General features: G+C 52.7%; 1 protein-coding gene across 1 annotated transcript; it reads right to left on the bottom strand.

Annotated features, from left to right (window-relative positions):
• Positions 1–4,177: 4,177 nt before the first annotated feature.
• Positions 4,178–23,819, bottom strand: SMUG1 (single-strand-selective monofunctional uracil-DNA glycosylase 1). Its single transcript, XM_077838768.1, has 3 exons — positions 23,694–23,819; positions 12,779–13,065; positions 4,178–6,999 (listed from the first exon to the last, which is right to left on the bottom strand). The coding sequence occupies exons 1-3, from the start codon at positions 23,740–23,742 to the stop codon at positions 6,472–6,474; spliced, it is 864 nt and encodes a 287-aa protein (XP_077694894.1). The 5' UTR covers positions 23,743–23,819; the 3' UTR covers positions 4,178–6,471.
• Positions 23,820–26,271: the final 2,452 nt, after the last annotated feature.

Genomic DNA, 26,271 nt, shown 5'->3' with positions numbered 1-26,271 from the left:
CTGCTGGCTATCTCCAGATGTCCAGTGTGATCATTCCTTTTGATTTAGTTGGGGATTGGTCTTGCCTTGAGCAGGGGGGTGAACTAGATGACCTCCTGAGGTCCCTTCCAACCCTGATATTCTATGATTTTATGACTTGGAGAGGTGAATTGGGAGCTTTCTGAATAGCATCTTTAACATCTCATCTTAATTAATTAGCCTCTTACAGTTTGTATGGCAACTTCCACCTTCTTTGTATGTATATATATCTTCTTACTATATGTTCCATTCTATGCATTTGATGAAGTGGGCTGTAGCCCACGAAAGCTTATGCTTTAATAAATTTGTTAGTCTCTAAGGTGCCACAAGTCCTCCTGTTCTTTGTGCGGATACAGACTAACACGGCTGCTCCTCTGAAACCTGTCTTTAACAGACACATCTTTTCTCCCAAACACTCCTTGGGCATTTGAGCTAAATAAGTCTGGACAAAAGCAAACCAAAAAAATTAGAGGTGCATTAAAAAAAGCAAAACTGCTTCCCCTCCCAATCAATCAAGGTTTCACATGTGTGGCATGTCTGGAGTCACACAGCTCCCCAGCCTGCCACAGAGACTTCCGGGAGGAACAGGAGTACAGGCAAGAACTGACTTGTTAATGCACTAACAAGCAGGGAATAAGACTTATTTTAAAATAAAAGCCTGCGTCATCTACCAAAACAAGGGGGGAGGGGCACCACCCTATTTTCCCCCGCTTTCAGACCACTTCTAAGGGCGTCAAATCCACCTTTGCTGTTAGCACCCCAGCAAAGTCTACAAAAAGGGCCCCAGGACCGACCCCAAGTGGAGTGCCCCAGGGGTCGGTCCTGGGGCCGGTTTTGTTCAACATCTTCATTAATGATCTGGAGGATGGGGTGGATTGCATCCTCAGCAAGTTCGCAGATGACACTAAACTGAGGGGAGACGTAGATATGCTGGAGGGTAGGGAAGGGTCCAGAGTGACCTAGACAAACTGGAGGATTTGGCCAAAAGAAATCTGATGAGGTTCAACAAGGACAAGTGCAGAGTCCCGCACTTAGGACGGAAGAATCCCACGCTACAGACTAGGGACCGAGTGGCTAGGCAGCAGTTCTGCAGAAAAGGACCTGGGGGTTACAGTGGATGAGAAGCTGGATATGAGTCAGCAGTGTGCCCTTGTTGCCACGAAGGTTAATGGCATATTGGGCTGCATTAGTAGCAGCATTGCCAGCAGATCGAGGGGAGTGATTATTCCCCTCTATTCAGCACTGGTGAGGCCACATCTGGAGTCTTGCATCCAGTTTTTGGCCCCCCACTTTAGAAAGGATGTGGACAAATTGGAGGGAGTCTAGTGTAGGGCAACAAAAATGATTAGGGGGCTGGGGCACATGACTTACGAGGAGAGGCTGAGGGTGCTGGGGTTATTTAGTCTGCAGAAGAGAAGAATGAGGGGGGATTTGATAGCAGCCTTCAGCTACCTGAAGGGGGGTTCCAAAGAGGATGGAGCTCAGCTGTTCTCAGCGGTGGTAGGTGACAGAACAAGGAGCAATGGTCTTAAGTGGCAGTGGGGGAGGTCTAGGTTGGATATTAGGAAACACTATTTCACTAGGAGGGTGGTGAAGCACTGGAATAGGTTACCTAGGGAAGTGGTGGAATCTCCATCATAAGAGGTCGTCAGGGTACAGATGTGGGGATCCGTATGAAAGACCCCCTAAGCTTATTCTTACCAGCTTAGGTTAAAAACTTCCCCAAGATACAAACTTTGCCTTGTCCTTGAACCGTATGCTGCCACCACCAAGCATTTTAAACAAAGAACAGGGAAAGAGCCCACTTGGAGAAGTCTTCCCCCAAAATATCCCACAAGCCCTACACACCCCCTTTCCTGGGGAGGCTTGAGAATTATATCCTAACCAATTGGTTACAAAATCATCAAAGACCCAAAACCCTGGATCTTGGAACAATGGAAAAATCAAGATTCTTAAAAGAAGGGTTTTATTAAAAAAAAGAAAGGTAAAAATCAACTCTGTAAAATCAGGATGGAAAATACTTTACAGGATATTCAGATTCAAAACACAGAGGATCCCCCTCTGGGCAAAACATTAAAGTTACAGAAAACAGGAATAAACCTCCCTCTTAACACAGGGAAAATTCGCATAAAACAAAAGATAAACTAATCCGCCTTGCCTGGTTTAACTATACTGGTTGCAATATTGGAGACTTGGATTAGGATGGCTTGGAGAAGATGGATTTCTGTCTGGCCTCTCAGTACCAAGAGAGAACAACCAGGTAAACAAAGAGCACAAAACAAAAGCCTTCCCCCCCACAAGATTTGAAAGTATCTTGTCCCCTTATTGGTCCTTTGGGTCAGGTGCCAGCCAGGTTAGCTGAGCTTCTTAACCCTTTACAGGTAACAGGATGTTGCCTCTGGCCAGGAGGGATTTTATAGCACTGTATACAGAAAGGTGGTTACCCTTCCCTTTATATTTATGACAGAAGTTTTTAAGGCCCGGCTTGACAAACCCCTGCTGGGATGATTTAGTTGGAGTTGGTCCTGCTTTGAGAAGGGGGTTGGACTATATGACCTCCTGAGGGCTCTTCCAGCCCTAACCTTCTATGATGCTATGAAGTCAAGGGAAATTTTGCCACAGAAAAGGTTGAAAAAAGAACTTTTTAGGCTGCGTTTGGAATCTCCAATTCCTATTAAATTTGGGAAATTCAGCTCCATCTACAGTACTTATGTGGCCCCTCATTACCATAACATCTGAGCACCTCACAATCTTCAATGCATTTATCCTCACACACACCCCTTTAAAGCATAGCAGTGCTATTACTCCTATTGCACAGATGGGGAAACTGAGGCACAAAGAGGCTAAGTGACTAACTGAATGTCACACAGGGAGTCTGTGGCAGAGCACTGAACCTAGCTCTTCCATGTACCAGGCTAGCACCATAATCATTGAGATATCCTTCCATGAAAGAGTTTTTCTATCCTTTGTTTTGCCCATTTCTGCCTGAAGGATTAGCCCTGGAGGGAGTTGGCTGTTTTTGTTTTTTGCCAATTTCGCATTTTAGTGCGCTTCGCTTTTACCCTGATTTTTTTCTTTTTATTAATTTTATTGCCTCTCTAAAAATCCAACAAAAACAGAAGCAGCCCAGAACCCAAACCCTGCATCTCAAAAATCTTTGATGTACAGACTCCAAAAGATTAGAGTGCATTTAGTCTCACTCTCACTCAGACTTCAAACCCAGCAACACAGGGCTGCATCTGGGAATGCTAAGATGATAGCCACCCTCTTGACCAATGCATGAGGGATTGAATCAGGGACCCCCAGAGCTAACAGTGTAAACCACTACAGCTTGAGCCAAGTCTCTACAGGGGAACGGGCTGTAACAACTCACATCCATTGTGCATCAGCACAGAGAAGACCCTGTAACACACACTCATCAGTGGGTTACGATGACACCCAAGACCTAGGATTGGCAGACAAGTGCCAAACTGGATTCGGCATCCAGTCAAGGATCAGCACATGTCTGGTGCTGGACGTCAGGCCATGACACATTCTGGGCTGGGCTGGCAAGGTCAAAAGAGGGTGCTGGACAGGTGTGACACTCTGTAGCACCCTGGAACACCCATATTCACCACTGTGATATGATTATATGTTTGGTACAAAGTCTGTCTTGTGAGGTATCACTTAAAGAGTCTTAAGCCACTGAACATTACTACCATGCTGAACTGTATGTACGATCAATGTATAGGAAGTTGTGAAGTATTGCTCTATGATCAATACTGATGTGACGGGTTGGATCACAGAACACCCCTTGGGAACTGCCAACTGATGTGCCTAGACTACCTCTGAGCCCATTTTCCCTGCCAGCTTGGAACTTCAGTGCCCTGCCTCATTCAAGCCAGACACGCTAGCCTGCTACAAACACAGACCCAGGTCTGAACAACGTCCCCCAAAAGCTGCAGGCTTAACTGAAAACAGCTTAAGAAGTGTTCCTGTTTCCAACACCCAAATGCCCAGCTCCCAATGGGGTCCAAACCCCCAATAAATCCGTTTTACCCTGTATAAAGCTTATACAGGGTAAACTCAGAAATTGTTCACCTTCTATAACACTGATAGAGAGATATGTACAGCTGTTTGCACCCCCCTCCCCCCGCCAGGTATTAATACATACTCTGGGTTAATAAATAAGTAAAAAGTGATTTTATTAAATATAAAAAGTAGGATTTAAGTGGTTCCATGTAATAACAGACAGAAGAAAGTGAATTACCACGCAAAATAAAATAAAACATGCAAGTCTAAGCCTAATACAGTAGGAAAGTGATTGCAGATGAAATCTCACCTTCAGAGATGTTCCAGTAAGCTTCTTTTACAGACTAGTCTCCTTCTAGTCTGGGTCCAGCAATCACTCACACCCCCTGTAGTTACTGTCCTTTGTTCCAGTTTCGTTCAGGTATCCTTGGGGGTGAAGACACTCTCTCTTGAGCCAGCTGAAGACAAAATGGAGGGGTCTCCCAGGGGCTTAAATAGACTCTCTCTTGTGGGTGGAGACCCACTCCTCTCTCCTATGCAGAATCCAGCTGCAAGCTGGAGTTTTGGAGTCACATAGGCAAGTCACATATCTATGCATGACTCAGAACTTTACAGGTGGCAGCCATTGTTCACATGCTACTTTGAACATCCCCAGGTAGACTTCTTATGTAGATTGCGGTCTTCCAAGGTTCCATTGTCCGTTAAGTGTTTCTTGATTGGGCACTTAACTTGCAAATTCCTTTCTTAAGAAGCTGACCAAATGCCTTACTAAGGCTACTTAAAATCAAACAAGTACACAACCAATATGCATAACTTCGAATATAAAAGTGATACATGCATACAAATAGGATGAATATATTCAGTAGATCATAACCTTTGCAGAGATACGTTACATGGAATATGTAGCATAAAACATATTCCTGTTATGTCACAAATACATTCATAAGCATATTTCCATAAAGCATTACGGGGGGCAACATCACAACTGAGATACGTGGTAAGTGAGAAACGCCCACAGCTGGCCTTTCAGCGGCAACAAAGGAACAACTGACAAGACAGATTTACATCAGGACCAGCCAGACATGTGTTGATGGAGCCATCAAGAAGAATTCACTCTCTGAGACTCCTCAGAGAGGCCACATACCCAATGGGAGCTGCCTAACCCCCATGTCACAGCAAGGATCTTTCTAGCACCTGGAAGAAAGTATTAAAAAAGGGACAGTGACATCATCATTTGTCCTCTCTCCTCCCCTACCTACACTGAAAGAAATAAGAATGCTGGGAAGACAAAGGCTTTGAACTGAGGAGACTTGTCCCAGGCTGACAGAGAGATCCAGCCTGTGTATTAAGAACTGTAACCTACCTGCAACATCCAGGGGGGTAAGAAAAACTGTTTGATGTAAATCTTTCTTTGTCTGTTTAAGTTAGAATTTAGACTGCAAGTCTATTTTTATTTCTTATGTAACCCACTTTGACCTCTGGGCCTAAACACTGATAATCACGCAAGTTTATTAACTATAGGAAGATAGGTTTTATTTTAATATTTTATCCTTAGCAATGAGTTTGTCTAAAGTGCTTGGGGAATCTGCTCAGATTACAAAGGCTGGTGAATGTCCCCTATCCTTTGACGAAGGGGTAAACTAATTAATGAGCTTGCACGGTTCAAGAATAGGTCTTGAGCAGTGTAAGACAGTATATTTCTGGGGTGCAAGGCTGAGGGCTTGGGAGATGTGCTGGTGTTTCACTCTGCATAGTTCAGGAGTGGCTTGGAGACCATTCATGCAACTTAGCTGAGTGTGTCCCTGCATGCTGGTGCTGAATGATAACAGCCCCTAGAGGGGTTTGGCAAAACATGGTTAAGGGGGCACAGCAGTCCCACAGTTTCAGGTCATACCCCAGGGATCCCATCACAACAGGACACCAGAGGGTGGATCTGGGCTGGTGTAAATTGGTCAGAACTCCAAGCTGCCTCCTGATGTCAAACACCAGCTCATCTCAGTGTTAAGGGGGCCGAGCGGCATGGGAACCAAACTGGTTTCTAACAAGGCAGGGGTGGAAGGATCTGACTTGCCCTTCCAACCAGGACTGGTCCCGGCCACAGCAGGTGGCAGAACTGAAGACAGGCCTGAACCAAACCCCCACCTCGTGAGGATCTGAAGGCTGCAGTCCCTGTCTCCATCAGACACCAGTTGAGAGCAGAACCCAAGGCCACCCCTCTGCAGTTCCCTATGGGGGATGTAGATGTGGGGTAACAAGATCCCAGGTGGTGGTATGGGGAGGTAGTGTTGGTGCAGGAAGCCCCAGCCTTCAGGACAGGACTCCTGTTATCCGTTAGTCAGCGGCAACGGCAATAGAACTGTATGTCCTAGGTGGCCAGGGACATCAGCCATGAATGAGACCCAGTGAGTGTCTTCAGCAGGGGGTGCCCTCCCTGCCCCAGGCTCAGCCCATCAGCAGGGGCAGGACACACAGCTCCTCTAGCCTGGCCTTGGCAATGGCCTCCCAGCCCCTGTTGGCCAGGGGGTTGCGGGGCGAGGGGTGCATCAGGCCTTCCACCCGGACCTGGAGGCCAGCCGAGGCCAGGGCCTTGCGGGCCCGCTGCTCGGCGAAGCGGCCCACGCCGATCACCATGGCAACACTGAGCAGGCGCACGGCCTGGGCCAGCCCGTCGTCGCAGACCTGCAGCAGGCGCTCACGCTGGGCGGCCGGCAGGTCGGCTGGCGTCAGGTTCTTGCCGCTCTGGCTCATGAAGAGCAGCGGGCAGTGGTTGTGGACGAAGCAGCGGCGGAAGAAGGCCTCAGGCTCAGGGCACAGTGAGCGGAAGAGGCCCCAGAAGCGGGCACCGCTCACCTCTGTCTGGGGGCACTCCAGCCCCAGGACAGGTCTCTTGGGGTGCTCCTGGGCTGGCTTAGACACCTGCCCGCGGATCTGCAGCCACTCCCGGACATGGCGCACCTCCCCAAAGGGCACCTGTGGGGGAACAAGAGCAGGGTCAGAGAGGAGCCTGACCAGCAAGACCCCACCTCCTCCATCAGGGGGAGCCATGGAGCCGGAGCCACAGCCATTGATGGGCTAAAGCCAAGAGCCCCAGGGAAGCCAAAGGAGGTAGACACCACGGGAGGCAGTGTGGCCTAGTGGCTAAAGCATCACGTTAGGAGAGTTGTGTGCTGGTCCTGTCTCTGCCATCGGCCTGCTGGATAACCTAGGGCAAATCATTCCCCCTGCTCTGTGCCTCAGTTTCCCCTCCCACCCTTTGTCTATTCAGAGTGCAAGCTCTTTGGGGAGGGCTATCTCTCAGTCTGTGCAGTGGCCAGCATGCTGGGATGGTTGAGTCCCCATTCTGGATCTGGGCCTCTGGCCACTGCTGCTATACAAACATTGTCTAAAAACAACACTTATTTTATTCTAGTCCTTGGAATGGAGCCCAGGATTCCTGGCTCAAAATTCCCCACCCCTGCTCTAACCACTGGACCCCAGTCTCCTCTGAGAACTGGGAACTGAACACAGGAGCCCTGACTCCCAGCCCCCTTTATCTAACCCCTCTCCCCTTTACCCACTTGGTCAGAAAAAGCAGAGACAACCAAGCCCCCACCTGCAAACCCTCTGCCCCAGCAAACAGCCCCCCATGGAAGATCTGCATGGCCCCATCCCCAGAGCCATCCCTGCCAGGCCTGAGCAAGCAGCCAGGGCTCTTCTCTGCACCTCCTCCACCCCTCTCCCCCACCACCACCACCAGTTATGCAGCCAGGCAGAGGAAGGAAGCACTCCCTGGTAGGAAGTGGCCCCATCTCTAACAGGCTGGCATTAGGATCCCGCTGTACAACAGCCACAGAGAATTGATGCCACTGCAGAAGGGGCAGGGAGGAGACATTGCTTCACCCTTCTCCGTCCTAACACAGACACAGGCCAATGCCTGGGACTGACTGGGTGCCCCACTTGCCCGAGAGCCCCCCATGCAGGCCCCCAGAGCAGGACTGGGGAGGGGAGACTTGGTACAATTACCCCACTCCCAATAAGGAGGTAACAGGAGTCAATCCCACAGGGCAGGATTTATCTCTCCCCACTGAACCTCAATCTGCTGGTAGCCCCCCACCCCCTCACCACCAGGGGCACCCTCCCCCAGGACCACCCCCCAAAATAATAATGCAGGCTGTTTACTGATGGGCCAGATGGGGAGAGAGTGAGAATCACACTCAGCTCTACCGATGCCCCTAAATCCTGACCCGCAGCCCCCTGCTACCCCAGCTCTGGGCTTCCCCACCTCTCCCCCTGCTCTGCCAGTGCCCCTCAATCCCAATCTGCAGCCTCCTGCTACCCCAGCTCTGGGCTTCCTCCCTCCCCCACTCTTCTGGTGCCCCACAATCCCAATCCACAGCCTCATGCTATTCCAGCCTTGGGCTCCCCCCAGTTCTGCCGATGCCACTCAATCCTGACCTGCAGCCCCCTGCCTCCCTCTGTGCCAGTCCTCAAGAGCTCCTAAGTGGAGACTCCCAGGCAGCTGCCAGCAAACTTACGTCACCTGGGGCCAACAACAACCTGGACCCTTTGCAGCTAGCTGAAAGGCTAATGAAGTGGGGCATGGAGGGGCTGTGCCGGCCCCTGGGGAGTGCCATTGGGATGCAGAGCATTCCACCACTGGGACCCGACCGGGTTCGGATTCAGTCCAGGGTCCCAGGAGGAGGCAGCTCGGGACCCGGGAGCCGCACTCCAGATCCTGGCGGGTTCATTTGCAGCTGCTCAGGCCGATGGGAGTTGTGGGGACGGGCAGCGGATCTGTAGCCACTGGACCTCTAAAAATCCACTGCCAGGGGCCTCCATCCCAGCCGGTCCCCCTTGCCAGCAGCCTCAGCAGAGATGCCACCCCCCGCCTCCCATCATATCCCCCACCCCATACACTCGCCCAAAAGGAACCCAAATGCTCTCTGCTGGATGGGACCTGACATGGAGAAGCTGCCTTAGGACCGTTGGGACTGAGCACCCGGATCCCTGCAGGGAGCAGCCCATCAGCGTCAGGCCAATGGGGCAGGAAAGAGCCTGTAGAGGCTGCATCTGGCTGGAGATGAGTACGGGGAAGAGAGAGATTTGCAGGCAGAGATCAGAGGGGAAACGGGGGGAACTGTTACCATATTGGAGCCGTAGAGCTTCCCCCCTCATGCCGCCTGCATTGAGGGGTGACACGCTAGGCCATGAAGGATGGGGGTCAGCGGGGACCCAGCTGCAGAGAAGAGAGACTGGGCTATGTTAGCAGAGCAGCGGAGCGTGGGGGGGTGTGAGAGGAGACACAAGAGGCCACGATTTCCCCATACAAGGCACTCGCTGGTCTCTGCTGGTGCAGGGTTCTGTAGAGGATCCTGGTTATTTTCTCCTTAATGAGAATTTAGTGGCCGCCAGGCAGCCAGCTCTGGGGGCTGGAGTGCACAGCTCAGACAGCAGCGGAGCAAGGTACGCACACAGACTCACCATTCGTGGGCTGCGGCTGCCGTCCACCTGTGGCCAGAGGGCAGTTAAAGCCCAGTCCAACCTTTGCCTCTGCTGAGATGGGCAAGGAGGCGGCCAGTCAGCGCCCACTAGCATGGTGCATTAAATGGTGCAGCCACCTCGGCCCTCAGTTCATTTCACACGGGCCACCAGGCCAGACCTGCACCCTGGAGGTCAGAGGCTGCACTCAGCCCACTGCCATCTGGTCACCCGCGAGGGGCATGGTGGCTCTGCTCCCTGACACACACACACACAGCCCATGGGATGGAGGTTATTTGGAAAGGGAGCAGAGAAGGAGCACAAAGGCTGGAAGCATCTACGTTGGGTGGAGGAAGGGGAAGGAGGAGACTGGGGTGGACAGTACGGGATCTGACCCCGAGTTGGCCCCCGGGGGAGGCCCAGAGCTAACAAGTGCGAGATCTTCAAGCACGCGGCATGTCAGGAGCTGAGCTCTTTGGAGGATCTGGGTAGGAGCATCACACTGGGAGCTGTGGATCTGGCCCTGGCGTGGTAGGAAAAACAAAACCTTCCTGACTCCTACAACCAGCCTTCTCCCTGGACCATGAGAGTTGCTATCTATCTCAGGCCTCCATCACTACAGCCTCTGAGCGCCTCAAAATTTCAGATGTATTTACACACACAGCCCCCTGGCAGGACTATTATCCGCATCTGGGCAACTGAAGCTAAGGGACTTGCCCAAGCTCACACAGGGAAGTCTGTAGCAGAAGAAGGATTTGACCCCACATCTCCTGCATCCTAGGCTGGTGCCCTAACCATTGTGCCATGCTTCCTCACCCCCGAAGTGCACACAGACTCCTTGTTAAAAGGAGGCTGCCCCGAGAGCCGGACAGGGGAAGCCACACCGGGGAGGGGCTAGCATGGCAGGGGATCGGAAGGGAGGAAGATGGAGTCGAGGGAAGATGCCCAGATGTGGTTTCTGGAGGCAGAAGGGGGATTGGGAAAGCTGGGAACAAGGGCTGAGTGCAATAGACGGGGGCAATGGCATCACAAGGGGGTGGAAGGATCCTAACCCACACCCCCCAGCACTCACCCTGGCTACAGATCTGCTGCCACCACCCACAGACTCCCAACCCTGCTGGCCCCCAGAAAGGAACCATGGACAAAGACACCACGGCCAAATGAAGCCGGCTGCTGCATTATTCGTCAACCCCCCCGCCCCCAAGTTTAATTGATACAAAATACCATGGGGTCCCACCCTCTCCCAGTGCTGGGGTCCTGCCGCAGCGGCCCTCGCGGTCCTGGCCCTGCGCTGCCCTGATCTGTAACCGTATTTCAGGAGAAGCCAATCTCGCCCTCTGCAGCCCCCAGCCCCCACAAAACACCCCCCCCCCCGCCCTCCCCAGTCTATCGATTGCCCCTGGGTCTAATGTCAAGATAATGCCTCCCCTCACCCCTGCTTGCCAGATCTGCCAATTAGCAGCTGGACAAATGCAGCTTGGCGGGAGACATCCCCCTCCCCAACCCCCCAATATAAATTAAAGCGCATTATTGAATGATTTGTTTAGCTGATCCTTTGACCTCTGACCCCAGGACCAGGGGCTGTCAGAGGGGATCAGTGATGGAGCAGCTGTCAGGCACCGGGAGGGGAGAAGAGGCTTTGGGGAGGGGGTCTCCATCTTGCTCTCCCGTCCCCTCACATCATCCAGTGAGCGAGACATGGGCTCCTCTCCCATTTTCTGGCCCTCTGCAAATGGATTCAACTATGGGTAAGTGGGTGGGGGGGAGGAAGTAGTCACAGGGTGCTGCCTCTCCCCCTCTGCCAGTCACTTGGATAAACTGGCCACCCTTCTATTTAAATACCCACTGAGATCCTGAGTGTCGTACAGGCCGGATCAGGCCCTAGAGCTGGGACTGGGAGGGAGCTGGTTGGACAGACCCCTGGGTGACAGCAGGGCTAAGGTGTTACCCATGATCCTCCTGTGACATGGTTTTCCTGGTCAAACTCCATTATTCTTGTTACTTTAAAATCCCTCCCTGCAGCTTCGTATGGACAAAGGGTCCTTCTTCACTTCCTTTCCTAAAGTGCTGCTGTTAAACAGCTGCTGCATCCCGCCCCAGAGGTGGCTGCATTTAGATTGGGAGCTCTTTAGACCAGAAACTGCATGCACTCGCGCTTTGCAATATCTTCGCAAGCCCTGGACTCTGACAGCAGCTTTCCGCTCTGCTCTGAAATGTGGCCTCCGCTTCCTGGCATGGCATCAAAGCAGGAGTGGATCTGCATGGCCCCCGACCAGTCAAACATTAGGGGAGGCGGCAGGGAACACTGGTCCCGCCTGGGCACAGGGAACCAGGATGTTAGAGCCTGCTATACAAGCAACACTTGAGGGAGCTGCAGCTCTTTGGGCAGATGAGCATTAACGAGCGGGAGATCCTGCTGCAGTGCAGGCGCCTAATTACTCCCCGAATTAATGCCATTAATATTAACCAGCTGCATCGTATCAATCAAGCAGCTCACGGCTCCCAGCTGCAGCCACTGAACAAAGCAAGCTTTTGGGCTACTGCTGCGGGCTATCCCAGTGTGGGGCTAGAGGTATATCGTCAAAATGTGTCATGGTCCAAAGGGTACAGCACTGGACCAGGACACCTGGGTTCTATTTCCAGCTCTGCCATGTGACCTTGGGCAAGTCCCCCTCCATGCCTCAGTTTCCCCTCCCACTCTTTATAGATGTAGATCGTGAGCTCCATGGAGCAGGGACGGCCTCCCGTTATGCGTACGTGCAGCACCGGGCGTACATCCAGATCTTGGTTGGGGCTTCTAGGCTCTGCTGTAATGCACATACTAACGTTATTTGACTCCATGGAGCTACGGCTGATTGACACTCGTGGGGGTCTGGCCCCATTGATTTCCATGGAGCTATGGCCGATTGATACCCACTGGGGATCTGGCCCATTGGTGCAAATGTGCGAGGTCTCATCCCCCACCCCGAGCAATCACCCAACACTGGCTGTGGTCAGTAGGTACAGGAGCATCTCATGGGCACTTCCAATGCACCCACCATGCAACTCAAGACACGTCCCAATTCTCCCCCTGCCCACAAGATTCCAGTTTGAATGTGGAGAGACTGGTCTTGCCTAAAGCCTTAAGGGGCTCTAGGGCCCATAACAACCCGGGGCGAGATCCTGGCCCCACTGAAATCAAGGGGCAAATGCCCAATGGGGCTGGGACGTTGCCCACAGTCGTTGCTCCCAATCCTCACCTTCCCGTTCGCCCCCCTTGCCCAGGTGCACCCTGTGGGGCAGGCTGCCTTACCCCGGTCTGTGCCATCCCGAAGGGGCCAGGGTTCATGCCGAGGAAAAGCACCTCTTTGGGGGAACGGCAATATCTCCTCACGTAGTCCTCGTGGGGCTCCCAGGCGTATTCGAGAGGGTTGTAGATGTAGCGGACGGGGTCGAGGAAGGAGAGCTCCCTGAGACGCACATTCTGCTCCAGCTCGGCCTCCAGGAACTGGGTGGCCAGGACATCCCCCTGGGGGAAGGCCGGACCCACAGCGGTGGCACCGAGGGGCACATGCAGCTGCTCCATCATGCTGCCATCTCCTGCCAAACAAACACTAGCTAGTAAGAACCACCCGGCAGGAGAGGTGGGGGAGACGTGTGACGTTTGGGGGCCATTTTCAAGATCCCTTGTGGGGGAACAGATTCCCTCCCCAACCCCTTGCTTATCCACAGGGCTTGTGCAGCTCCAAGCGCCTGCTGCCAGGGTGAAGAGGGGAGCTGGGTCATTGCTGGGGTTGCCAACAGAGGACCAGCTATAGTGGCAGCTTTGGGCACACGCACAGCTTGGTCCCACTCCGAGTCAGCGCAAGACCAAGCAAACTCGCCTGACAGAGGCCGCTGTGGATGGGTCATCCCCGCTGACCCAGGCAGATGGGAGCTGGCGCCCTCAGGGTCAAAGACTCCAGCCCAAGCTACCCAGTCCTCCTGGCCAGGAACCTGATTCAAACCTACAACCTCAAGGTGAAAGGCAGCACCGTCCCCTTGAGCCAGCCGGGTCCTGACCTGGGCCAGATTTTAACATGTGCTCTATACTGAGCACCCTCGAGCATCTGATGCCAATGACCTGGATTGGAACTGGGGACCCTACAGGTGAAAGGCCCCATATCCCATTCCCCAGTCTCCCCTAAACCAACCAGTCCCTTGACCCTGAGGCAGATAGGAGCCAGTATTCCCAACAGGAAAGGCCCCATATCCCATTACCCACCCCCTTGAGCTAGTCAATCCCCCAACCCTGCATCTGGAACACAACCAGTCCATCCTCTTCCCCCGTGTCCCGAGGAAAAAAGCCCCATATTCCATTCCCTGATCTCCCAAGCCATCCCTCCGCGCCCCCACCAGCAGCCTGGGGCCAGATTGGAACTGGTGCCCCCTAGAGGAAATGGGGTAATGGGATATGGAGCCTATCTCCTCTGAACCAGCCAGTCCCCCCACTCTGGGGCCAGATCGGAGCCGTCGCCCCCTAGAGGAGAAAGGCCTCGTATCCCAATCCTACATCCCCAGGCAGCCTATTTTGTACCAGAATTCTTTCTGTGCTGTAACTCAGATGAGTGATTTCATTGTAGCCCTGGTTACAAGTGAACCAAGAAAGACCTCCACATAGATCCCTCCACGGGGAATGTGCTTTTTATAGCCTTTTTTATTACTGTAATTAGTAAAGCATTCGCTCAGATACAAACCATTACTGTAAATAATCTATAAATGCTTTGTGCTGTGATTAAACACACACACACACAACCTACAAAACCCAGATTCGCACTTCCGCACGTGAGGGAGGAGAAAATTAACCTTCCAAGAGCCCAACCATCAGGCGCTTGCAAGGAGCATTATCACTCAATTACGGTAGCACACAACAAAGATCAGGACCCCATTATTATTATTATTATTATGTGTATTACAGCCGCGCCTGGGAGCCTCAGTCATGGGCCAGGACCCCTGTGCTCTAGGCACTGTACAATATTTATTAGGTGTATTACAGTAGCATCTCAGAGCCCCAGTTATGAGCCAAGACCCCATTATGTTAGGTACTGTACAATATATTTAGGTGCATTATGATAGCATCTAGGCCAGGACCACACTGTGCTAGGCGCTGTACGTTTATTAGGTGTATTACAATAGCACCTAGGAGCCCATCAGATGAATGTGCTGGGAGCTGTCCAAACAGAGAACAAAAAGACAATCCCCAACCAGAGAGCTTTCAGTTTAAACAGACAAGGGACAGCAGGAGAAACTGAGCACAGACAGGGGAAGTGAATTGCCCACAATCAGCAAGCAGGCCAAGCTTAGGGTTGCCAACTTTCTGATTGCAGAAAACTGAACATCCTTGGCCTGCCCCTTCTCTAAGGCCCCGCCCTTGCCCTCTCCCTCCATCGCTCGCTCTCTCCCACTCTCGCTCATTCACTCATTTTCACCAGGCTGGGGCAGGGGTGCAGGAGGGTCTGAGAGCTCCGGCTAGGGCTATGGGGTGGGACTGAGGGGCTTGGGGTGCAGGAGGTAGTTCCAGGTTGGGGCTGAGGGGTTTGGAGTGTGGGAGGGGGCTCTGGGCTGAGGGTGCAGGCTCTGGGGTGGGGCCAGGGATGAAGGGTTTGGGTTCCGGGCTGGAGCCGAGGGGTTCGGAGTGCAGGAGGGGGCCCAGGGCTGGGGGTTGAGCCCTGAGGGAGGGGGTGCAGGCTCTGGGAGGGAGTTTGGGTGTCGGAGAGGTCTCAGGGCTAAGGCACGGAGGGCATTCGGGGTGTGGGCTCTGGGCAGCACCTACGTAAGGCAGCTCCCAGGAAGCAGTGACATGTCCCTCTAGCTCCTAGGCGCAGAGGTGACCAGGGGGCCCCCCATGCACTGCCCCCATTCGCAGGGGCCTCCCCCACAGTTCCCATTGGCCATGGTTCCCAGCCAATGGGAGCTGCGGAGCCAGTGCTCAGGGTGGTGCCTGGACTGCAGGCAGGAGCACCACATGGCGCCCCCCTGGCTGCCCCTCCATCTAGGAGCTGGAGGGACACGCCAGCCGCTTCTGGGAGCCGCACAGAGCCGGCCGCTGTGGCCAGCCAGACTTTTAGCGGCCCGGCCAGCTGTGCTGACTGGAGCCTCCAGGGTCCCTTTTCGAAAACCATATGCCTGGCAACCCCAGAGCACGCAGGTCTGCTGATCCCTAATTCACTGTCCCAGCCACTAGGCCAGCGTTTCTCAGCCTTTGCAGTGCAGCAGCCCCTTAACGGAATCAAAAATGAGCACGTTTACTTTCAGAGTAAAAAATGGATCAATGCAAACAATGCTAGGCCTGTATAACTGATGCTTTGTGTGCGTTTCGAGCCATGGAGAGACAATACTTGATCTTGAACCGTCAGGAAGTGTGGGGGGCGGAATGAGATTTTCTTTGCTTAGATTGTAATAACATTTTCAACCCCTTTCGTCAAACTGGTGGAAACGGGGCGGCTTTGTTCCCAGATCCAGAGATTCTAAGGCCAGAAGGGACCACTGTGATCACCTCATCTGACCTCCTGTATAGTACAGGCCAGAGAACTAACCATCAAAGGAGGGCAGTTCAGGACCAGTCTCCTTAGGACAGTGGGGGGCAAAGGACCTAACTAGTGTGAAGAGGGAGCTTGCTAAATTTCTGAATGGGCTTATCTGATGGGGTTGCTGAGACAGCAGGGACCGGATGCTGTGTCCCAGGAGATCTCAGCTGGTCCTCCATCCTACCTGAAGCAGGGCCAACAGGTGATGCTTCCAAAGAGACTGACACAACACCCCCACAATAGTAGGTTGTTTTCCACCCCCTCTTCCACTTGAGGATTTCTAAGCAGTCTGCAAACAAGAGTTAGTCAGGGTTTAAGCTCTGATTCAGGAATATTTTTCATAGAACCCAAGACCGGGAGGCCCAATGATCCTCTAGCCTGACCTCTGCATAACAGAGGCCACTGAACTTCCCCACAATCATTCCTGTTAGAACTAGAGCGGATCTTTTAGAACAACGTCCAACCTTGATTTAGAAATTGCCAGTGATGGAGAACCCACCACGCCCCTTGGTAAATCGCTTTGATGGTTAATTACCCTCACTGGTAATAACATGCACCTTAGTTCCAGTCTCAATGTATCCAGCTTCAACTTCCATCACTGGGTCTTGTTAGACCAGAGATGGGCAAACTACAGCCCACGGGACCGTCCTGCCAGGCCTTTGAGCACCTACCTAAGGCAGGGAGGCTAGCCCCCAGCCCCTCCCCCGCAGCCATGCCGCCGAGCAGGCAGCATGGCTGGCTCCGGCCAGGCGGCCCGGCTGCTAGTACTGCCGCTCCGAGCAGCAGGTTGGATAAGGGGCAGGAGGTCCTGGGGGGCAGTCAGGGGACAGGGAGCAGGGGGGGTGAGATAGGCATTGGAGTTCCAGAGGGCCTGTCAGGGGGCGGGGGTGTGGATAGGGGTCGTGACTTTCAGGGGACAGGGAGCAGTGGGGTGGGGGTTGGATAGGCATGGGAGTCCCGAGGGGCTTGTCAGGGAGCGGGGGTTGGATAGGGGTCAGGGCAGTCAGGGGACAGGGAGCAGTGGGGTTGGATGGGGAGGTTCCGGGGGGAGCAGTTGGGGGGGTCCCGGGAGGGGGCGGTCAGGGGACAAGGAGCAGGGGGGTTGGATAGGTCGGGGGTTCTGAGGGGGGTGGTCAGTGGGAGGGGGCAGATAGGGGGCAGGGGGCCAGGCTGTTTGGGGAGGCACAGCCTTCCCTACCCAGCCCTCCATAGAGTTTCACAACTCCGATGTGGCCCTGCTAAACCGAAAAGTTTGCCCACCCCTGTGTTAGACCTTTGCCTGCTAGACCTGGATCCCCTGTCGACTGGGATCAAGTCACCCCTGAAGAGTGCCAAATTCAGCTGACCAGGGCTTAGACCACTCCAGCCCTAGGGCAGACAGGTGAAGGCACTCAGCCTGATGCAGCTGACCCCGAAGCAGGCATGAGCTCTCCCAGAGCAAACTGCACTGGTGCAGCTATGCCGGTTGTTGGAGTGGGAGCCAGACCCCAGCCTAGAGAGCGCCTAGACTGTGGAGTACATGTTCCTCACCAGCATCTGGCCAAGCACCGGGCATGTGGCAAAATAGGAAGGCCAAAAGCATCACTGATTTTACCCCCCGATGATGACCTGTTCCAGAGAGCAGGGTGTTTGCGAATGGGACATTCGCGACTCTCCTGTTCAAAACATTTGTGTTGTCCACTGGGAGGAGAAACAATTTGCTGGAAAAGTGTGATCCAGCAGAACTCCTGGGTTCGATCCCTGGCTCCGTGAGGGCAGTGGTGTCTAGTGGGTAAAGCAGGGGGGCTGAGTGTTAGGGCTTCTAGGTTCTATGCCCAGCTCACAGAGGGGAGGTGGTGTCTGCCAGTAAGAGCAGGAGACTGGGCACTATTCTGACCCCAACACTGATTCTCTGTGCAATTGTGAGTAAGTCACTTCCTCAATCTGCGCCTCAGTTTCCCCACCAGTAAAATAGGGATAATGACCATGGACCTTCCTTTGTAACACACTTTGAGGTCAAGGGATGAAAATGTGCTGTCCTATAAGTGCACAGAATTCGTTGCTGTTATTAATAAGTGATCGAGCAGCAATGTGGTGCAGTGGTTGCACTGGCCTGGGTCTTAGGACAGCTGGGTTCTGTTCCCGGCTCTGCTACTGACCTGCTGTGTTACTGTGGTAAAGTCACCTCCTCGAGCTGGGCCTCGGTTTCTCCTCACATCTCTGGTCTATTTAGACTGTGAGGTCTTTGGGACAGAAACTGTCTCTGTATCTGTCCAGCACCCAAGCACAGCAGGGCCCTGATCTCAGTCTGGGTAATATCATTAATCATGAGCTCAAAAAACAGAGCAAAGAATTGATTCTGCCCTCATGGGGGTATCCTGCCACCCGACCTCCTCCTAATCCGGAGAACCTCAAACCCTCAGTGCAGGGGGGAAGGGGTTGTCCCATCATCAAACGCTCTGCTTGCACCGAAATGTAATATCCTTGCCAGTTGCGCAGGGTATAAAGCCATCTGCCCCAGATGAAAACCACCTAGGAATGCCATGCTCCCAGACGATGCATTAGCACCATCCCACCTGCTGGAAAAGGGGATGCCTTCAACTTCTAACACAGGAAGGGGATGGGACACAAGGTTAGCGGAACAGGTTCCCCACAGAGCATCAGTCACAAGCCATTTCCCCAGCAGGGGATGGGGATGGTCTAGATTTGACGGGCTTTGGAGACTCTCGAGACAGCCAGTCCCAGCTTCCTCCAAAGACTAGATTTTCCTTAGTCCCTCCCAGTTCCCTGCAAGCCCCTGTCCCACAATATTCCAGTTGGGCTGACTTTGTTACCACTGGTCAGCTAAGTCACGTGGTTTGGGTACAGGACATTATTTCTGCTGTCCAGTGGCGGAGGAAGCTCCCACCCATTTGGGTCATAGATTTGAAGGCCAGAAGGGACCATTATTGATGGGGTGTCAAGAAGGAATTCCCACACACCCCCGCTCAGATTGGTTGGGACCTTGGGGGGGGGTTCGCCTTGCTTTGCGGCATGGGGCATGGCTCACCTGTTGGGATCACCTGGGCATATCCCACCAAATCAGCTCCCTGCCACTACAGGGGCCTCGGGCATCAGTGGCATTTCAGTCTCTCCCGTTCTCTGCCTGTGGTGCACAAGGATTTAGGATCTGTCTAATTGGGTGAGTTACTGCACGGCCAGCCAGGGTGTGAATCTCCAGCGCCCCAGCTTGCCGCACAGGAACGTCCCAGGTGGACACTGCCACAGGGCAGCGAACGTCACAGCTTGGCCAAGTGCCCCGCACTTTCATGGCCACACATCCCCTGAGGGCAAAAATGGTTTCATCTACCTATTGCCATTGGGCTCAAAACAGGAGTCACTGGTGACATTGAATGGCCTGTGACAGAGAGGCTCTAATGGACCCTTCTGGCCTGAAACTCTACCCTCCTCTGTAGCATCAGCCAATCTCACCCACTAATTCCTGCATGCAGCTTTCGGATCCTACCACAGGATGAGCAGCACATGAGAGTCTCGATATTTCCTTCTGTGGGATCCCCGTCCGTCTGCACTTGGTGACTCTTGCCTACTACTCAGATGGGCAGCTCCTTGGGGCAGAGAACATTTTATTGTTCTGTTCGCACAGCGCCTAGTGCAGGGGGTCCTGGCCCGTGACTGGGGCTCCCGGCCCGTGACTGGTGTTCCCAGGTGCTACAGCAAAAAATAAATCAGAAAACCATCAAATCAGCAGAAAGCTCAGGCCACCTCTCCCAAATCGGTGGCTCCCAGGTCCTGGCTCGCACCTGAGCTACATCATTGTGGAAAATCCATTAACTGGATCTTTACCTGACTCCCAGCCAGCCCGCCCACCCACTAGACCTCATTCCCCTGCCGCAGCCAGGGTTAGAACCCAGGAGTCCTGACTCCCAGTCCCCTGCTTTCGTCACTAAATTGCATGCTCACTTCCCCAACTGAGTGAATTTAGGGGCCCGATGGACACAGCAGGAGAATGAAGTTGCCCAGATATTCACAAAGCAGGTACAGCTGGGTCAGCCCCCCTTCCCCATCCTCAGATTGCAGCTGAGCAAATAGGTTGCAATGAATAACTCTGCCTCGTTCCCTCCAGCTGCCAGCCAATCAAAGCTTCCTCCAAATAACTGGATTTTCCTTAGTGCCACCTGGTCCCCTGCAAGCCCATCCCTCAATATTCTAGCTGGACTAGTTTGACTACGATTGATCAGCCAAATCACATGGTGTGGTTCGGCTTCCCTGATTGGTTGAGCCGGCAAAGCACTCCTGGGTTGGATGCTCATGTTACAGAGTGCAAAATAGGGTGTCAGCAAATAACCCCTGGAATCTGCTTCCCCCAAACACCCAGGCCAAGGCAACAAGTGCAGAATCCCCTCCCACATCTCAGCTGGGATGGGGGCTGAGTCTCCATGGCCCATCCAGCCAAGGCCGCTCTGCTGGGACTGCCCAACTGGGGACAAGTTTCATGATGGGTTTTATGCCTTGTACATCTGTCTAGTGAAGCTAGGCTGAGGTAGCATGGCCCAAGAGCAGGGCACTGCCCAGGGATCCAGGACACCTGGGTTCTATTCCCAGCTATGCCACCAACTTAGGTCCAGTCCCTTCCTTTCTCTGTGCCCATAGGCTAGGAGCTCTTTGGGGCAGTGACATCTCACCATGGATCCGTGCAGCCTCCAGCATAATGGGGAACATAGATGGGTGGTCTACATGCTACTATAATACAAATAATGTTGAGACCTACCAAACTCACCATCATTCAGTGCTAACAGCTCTTCATCTCAACAGGACTGATCTGAACTGTTGACCTAGCTGCCAAAGGCCCCAACCCCTGAGGCAGCTGGCCTCTGCCCTGCTTAGTCTTTGCAAAACTAGTTTGTCCAAGGCCTAAGGGCTGTTGACATCGGCTGCAATGCAGCTCCTCTGACCTGGCCTAGATTGCAAAACAGGCCCAGAGGGGTCACTACCAGCAGATCAGATTACTTGATGGGCCAGCCTTAAACATCTGACAGGGGCACCACTCAAACCAACAAAGTGCACTGGGAATGGGTCCCTGAACCTTTCATCTCCAGGTCACTGGTGCAAACCCAGGCAGGGCCCACAATGACACAACCATGGGAGTGCTGCTCAGTGGGGAGCGACGGGGCAGCTGCTGGTTCAGTTCCTTGGGGGGACAGGAAGCCACATCGCAAACCCCATCAGCACAAGGAGCACTAAAGGGCTCCTTCCTTGGGTCCTTGACCCCCTGCTAATGGGCTATGAAGATGAAGTTCCCCTCTGTCAGGGGCCTGGGGAGCATAGATGAAAAGAAGATTCCCTAGGCATAGGGGCAAGCAGAGAGGAGTGTAAAAACTGCCCCCCAACCGAACTCCTGGCTAAAGCCAGACTGTTGCCTACCATTGGGAGCTCCAATATCACAAAAGGCATCAGACAGCACCACCACCCCTAAGTCAATGGCATCGCACCCCATTTTGCCTGGGTCCTTGGCATCATCCTACAGCCCCCTATATAGGTGGAATGGGATGCTCTGCTCACTACACCAGGTCTTCACCAGTAAAATGGGGGCAGGGTAGGGGCGGGGGGCACGCACAGAGCCTTCAGGGCCTACATTATGTGTGTCCTCATCCTGGGGCAAGGCCGACACCGAAGTGTGGAATGTCTGAGGGCCTGTCATGGGGACCTGTAACGGCAGCTGGATCAGCAGGCCTAAGGCTGAGAGGGAACCTGGTTTGGCGTGTGTCTGCACTCTCGCTGCTGGGATGGAGAGGAGTGGGAGCTGCCTGGATCCGCAGCAGGCCTCCTCTGGATCCCTTTTCCAGCCCTGGGTTCAAATCCACCCTTAATTCTCTGCTAGTCCCTACCGCAACACACTAGAGATTCTAATTCAATACCCAGCCCTGACCTCTTACTCCCTGTCCCAAGCGCTGCAGGGGAAGAACCCCGAGTTGCTCTAGGGCACCACCTCTAGCCAATCTAGACACTGCACGGATGAATCCCAACCAGCACGGGTCGTTTTGTACAAAGGGAACAGAGATGGAAAGATCTTGTAAACTCCATCTGTAGCAGAGCTAAAATTGGGGAAACATTTGGGACTCATGAACATTTTCATCCATGCAAATCACATCCTATCACAGAGAACCAAATGCGGCACTTTCTATCTGTGAAAATACTCACCCGTCAAACTATATCCGTTGGCCCAGCTATGGTGCAGTCTTTGCTTCCCTTTCACAGATGGCCAACATTTTAAACAAAGACCCTTGATTTCAGGTGCCCAATTTTACACCACAAGGGGCTAAGCAGCCAAAGGCTCAGCTGAAATCCACAGGAGCTGTGGGCTCTCCACTCTTCTCAAAGAGCAGGCCCAAGGTGTCACAATCTGGGCATCCAAAATCAGCAGCCAATTTCAAAAACACAGACCTAACCGTCTTGCCGAAGGTGACACAGCCAGCCAGAGGCACAACCGGTGGAAGCCAGGTTGTCTGGTGCCAAATCCCCCGCTCTAACCCCAGCACAATCTTGATTTTTTGCTGCCTGGAAATAGCCCAAGGCCTTGTCAACTTAGCAATGTGTCCACCGGAACAATCAGAGATGGTACCACTGGCTCGGCCCCACTGAATTGGGCTGAGCATAGTAGGGCAATTCTCAAATTTTTCCATGCCAGGGATCCCTCCTCAAGACTCTTGGAGAGGCTTTCTGGTTCTGATCCCACGCTGTCCGTGCAGCGATTGAGACTTGGTTATGTATATAAAACTACTAGGGCAGGGCCAAGCAGCCAAAAGGAAGAGAAACTCATCTTAATGGAGCAGTGTGGCTGTCGGGGCTCATGAAACCCCCATTCCTTTGTATCTGTGGTGTGTCTGCCCGCTCCACAGGGGCAGGGCTCAAGGCTGAATTTGCCCCCTATTATCTGCAGGTCACTTTGCGCGTTGGTCTCCTGCCCATTTGCTGCCCCCAGATTTCTGTGCTGCTGATAAAGCCGAGCATGCTGGGTTCACGCCATGAGAAACGGAATGATGCAGACAGGGATGACTTGCGGGAGGGGAGCAGGGTGAGTCACATCAAGGAGCCTGGCCCAGGCCGCAAGCTAGGCCAGGGCATCACACTCAGGGAGGGGCAGCTCCGGAGAGCTGTGCCAGAGAGGGTGCTCCACCTCCCCACTGAAGGGGAGGGTGGGGGGGAAACAAACTCCCTCTCTTCTCTCCCCTTCTTAATTCCCCCTCCCAGCTTCTGCCTCCCAACTCCCCACTCCGCTTCCTCCTTCTTCGCTCCCCCTCCCAGCACCCCCTTCTCTACCCCATCTTCACTCCCCCTCCCAGCACCCCCACGGCTTCCTCCTTCATTCCCCCTCCCAGCCCCCTCCCTCCTCCCCAGCTCCCCCCTCCACTTCCTCCTTCTTCGCTCCCCCTCCCAGCCCCCTTCTCTCCCCCTTCTTCACTCCCCCCAGGTCCCCCCGTCTTTGCTCCCCCCCTCCCTGCTTCAATCCCCCTGCCAGCCCCCCCATGGCAGGGGGGGAGGAGGCAGACAAAGGGGGAGCTGCATTCTCTTTCCCCCACCTCCCTTTCTTCACACCCCCCCCCCGGGGCAGCATCCAGCTCTTCCCTCCTGCCTCACCCTACAGGCCCCAGGGCTCAGCGCCGCCCCCCCTCGCCCGCCCCTTACCTGCCTCCTCCAAGCTCAGGGATCTCCCCCTTAGTGACCAGCTTCCCATGTGCCCTCGCCATGGTCTCTGGGAGTTCTAGTCCTTCCGCCTTCCAAGCCCCCTTGACACTCAGCTGCAGCCCTTCCACCCTCGCACTACAGCTCCCAGCAGGCTCCTGAGAGCCACGGGGGATGCTGGGAGATGTAGTTCCGAGGGGCAAAAGCATGTGGATCCCTTGTTCACTACTACAGCAGCGTCACTTGACGTGTGTGTGTTTGTGAGTGTTGAGGGGACACACTGCTGGGGGTGTGTGGGTGTGTTATAAGGACACAGGTGTTGTGTGTGTGTTGTAGGGACATGCGGGGGGGTATAGGGACACAGGGGTGTGAGTGTGACAGGGATACACAGGCGTGTGTGTTTTATAAGGACACGGTTGTGTGTGTGTTATGAGGACACGGGGGGGTTATATGCACATACAGGTGTGTGTGTGCTTGTTTTAAGGACACAGGACTGTATGTGTGTGTTGTAGGGACACACAGGGTTGTGGCTAGGTTAGTGTTATAGGGACATAGGCAGTTAGTTGAACAATAGAACCAGATACTTTTTTCTTAAAGAAAACCCAGTTTTGCCCATTCTCACAATTTTATCACAAGTCTCACAATGTTTGATGTAGATTGCTTTTTTAAAAGACCCAACTTCTGAAGTCATAGAATTACATGAGAAAGAAGAGCAAGTTTCTATGCCACATAATGCAGTTGCAGTGGGGGAGGTCTAGGCTGGATATTAGGAAACACTATTTCACTAGGAGGGTGGTGAAGCATTGGGATGGGTTACCTAGGGAGGTGGTAGCCCTGGCTGGGATGATTTAGTTCGTGTTGGTTCTGCTTTGAGGAGGGGGTTGGACTAGATAACCTCCTGAGGTCTCTTCCAATCCTAATCTTCTATGATTGTATGATTCTATGCTGAGAAAAGCTCAAAAACATGACCCTGGTGTGAGCCTAAAGGCTCAGCAACAAGAAGGCAAAAAAAAAGAACCCCAAATCAATCGTTTTTGATAAAAATCTTGTGCTTTTTTAAGCTAGTCTTGTGATTTTGCAAGACCTGATTAATTCATGATTAATTTTAACAGTTGGGGTCAGTCACACTGAAAATGTCCTTCCATTTGTTACTCTATAATCTCATAAAGACTAAAAAGGGGGACATCTTAGACATCCTAGGTGAGATTTTTCCAAGCCACCTACAGGATATATTATTGCTATCATTTGTATTGCAGCAGCACAGGACCCCCTTGTTCCAGACACTGTACAACCCCACACACACACATACACACACACAGAGAAACACAAAAGATGTGTACTGTATACAGTTAGATGTGTATGCTAGGATTTATAGAGAGGGCTCAGAATATGGTTCCCACAACTAAGAAGATGTGTTGGTGTTTGAGTTCCTGTTTAAATTATAACTTTAATGCTGCTGGTGTTTTATTGTACAATCAAGGATGTGTTAGGGAGGCTTAAGCATTGGCTTTTTATTATTTTAAATCTAAATAAACAATAATACATCATGGCCAGCCCCAGCAAATCATGAGACTGATTTAAAAATTATGAGGTGTTACAATGCAATAATTCATCTGTGGTGGTGGTGGTGGTTGGGTTGTTTTGTTTCTTTTTGTTTTTTCCTCTGGGTTATGAGTCTTTATTACAAACTTGAAAACATGACCAGTAATCTGGCTCCATGATCTGAAGCCTGAAGAAAAACAGCAAATGTTTTGAGATTCATGCTAAAATCACAAGAGTTATCTGTCCTGGATTGTGGCTGATCATAGGGTTGTTCTGTGTTTGTATGGCACAAAGGGGTCTGGTGCATGACTGAGGCTCCTAGGTGCTACCATAGTACAGTAATAAATAATAGAAAGAGGTACTAAAGGCTTGGAAATTTGGCCTGGAGATTTTTTGAAAATCTGGCCCTAATTCCCTGGTATGAAGTTTCTTGCTCCTTTTTCTGAAGCCTCAGATATATCTGAATCCCTGAATCACACTTGACCCTCACCCAGCAGAATCCAGAGTTGCTATGCACGATCTATGCTTCCCTTTCGGTCAATGAGACCGGGAAAAGCAGGCAGTCTCACCAGGGGCTGGGAGATTCACTGTGGTTCAAAGAACCAAGTCCAGGCAGAATGATCCTTATTCAATTATCCCATGAAAATGACCCAGTCTAATTATTCCTTAGTTGAAAACCAATTTAAAACAGGAGTTAAAAATTCACAAATCACCCTAATGGATGAATGATCCCAACCGCTAGGTCTGCTTTAAACCGGCCTGATCTCCCCACAGACAAATACTGCATTTCCACGTGCTTTGAGAAGGGAGTGGGCAGGGGGTAAGAAAGGGGGGAGCTATTTGAGGACCCCAAGATCTTGTTGTGCAGAGGACAGATGGAAGCAGATTTACATCTCACACTTAGACCAGCAAGCAGGTTAATGGGGGCAAAATGCGGCCCTGCCACTTTGTAGATTCAGAGTTTCCAAGGCCAGAAGGGGCCATTGTGACCATCTAGTCTGACTTGGGGTATAACACAGGCCAGAGAACTGCCCCAAAT

The sequence above is a fragment of the Eretmochelys imbricata genome, chromosome 20 (genome assembly GCF_965152235.1).
Source record: "Eretmochelys imbricata isolate rEreImb1 chromosome 20, rEreImb1.hap1, whole genome shotgun sequence".
NCBI lineage: Eukaryota > Metazoa > Chordata > Testudines > Cheloniidae > Eretmochelys > Eretmochelys imbricata.
The sequence above is the reverse complement of the archived record's forward strand: the minus strand, read 5'-3'. Positions and strand labels throughout refer to the sequence as shown.

What these genes read in the sequence shown, in the direction of transcription:
- SMUG1 (XM_077838768.1), bottom strand. Translation starts at nt 23,742, where the DNA reads ATGGGAAGCTGGTCACTAAGGGGGAGATCCCTGAGCTTGGAGGAGGCA. An exon ending in CCTGAGCTTGGAGGAGGCAG is followed by an intron (nt 13,066 to 23,693) that starts GTAAGGGGCGGG and finishes TTTGTTTGGCAG; the next exon opens with GAGATGGCAGCATGATGGAG. An exon ending in TCGGGATGGCACAGACCGGG is followed by an intron (nt 7,000 to 12,778) that starts GTAAGGCAGCCT and finishes GTTCCCCCACAG; the next exon opens with GTGCCCTTTGGGGAGGTGCG.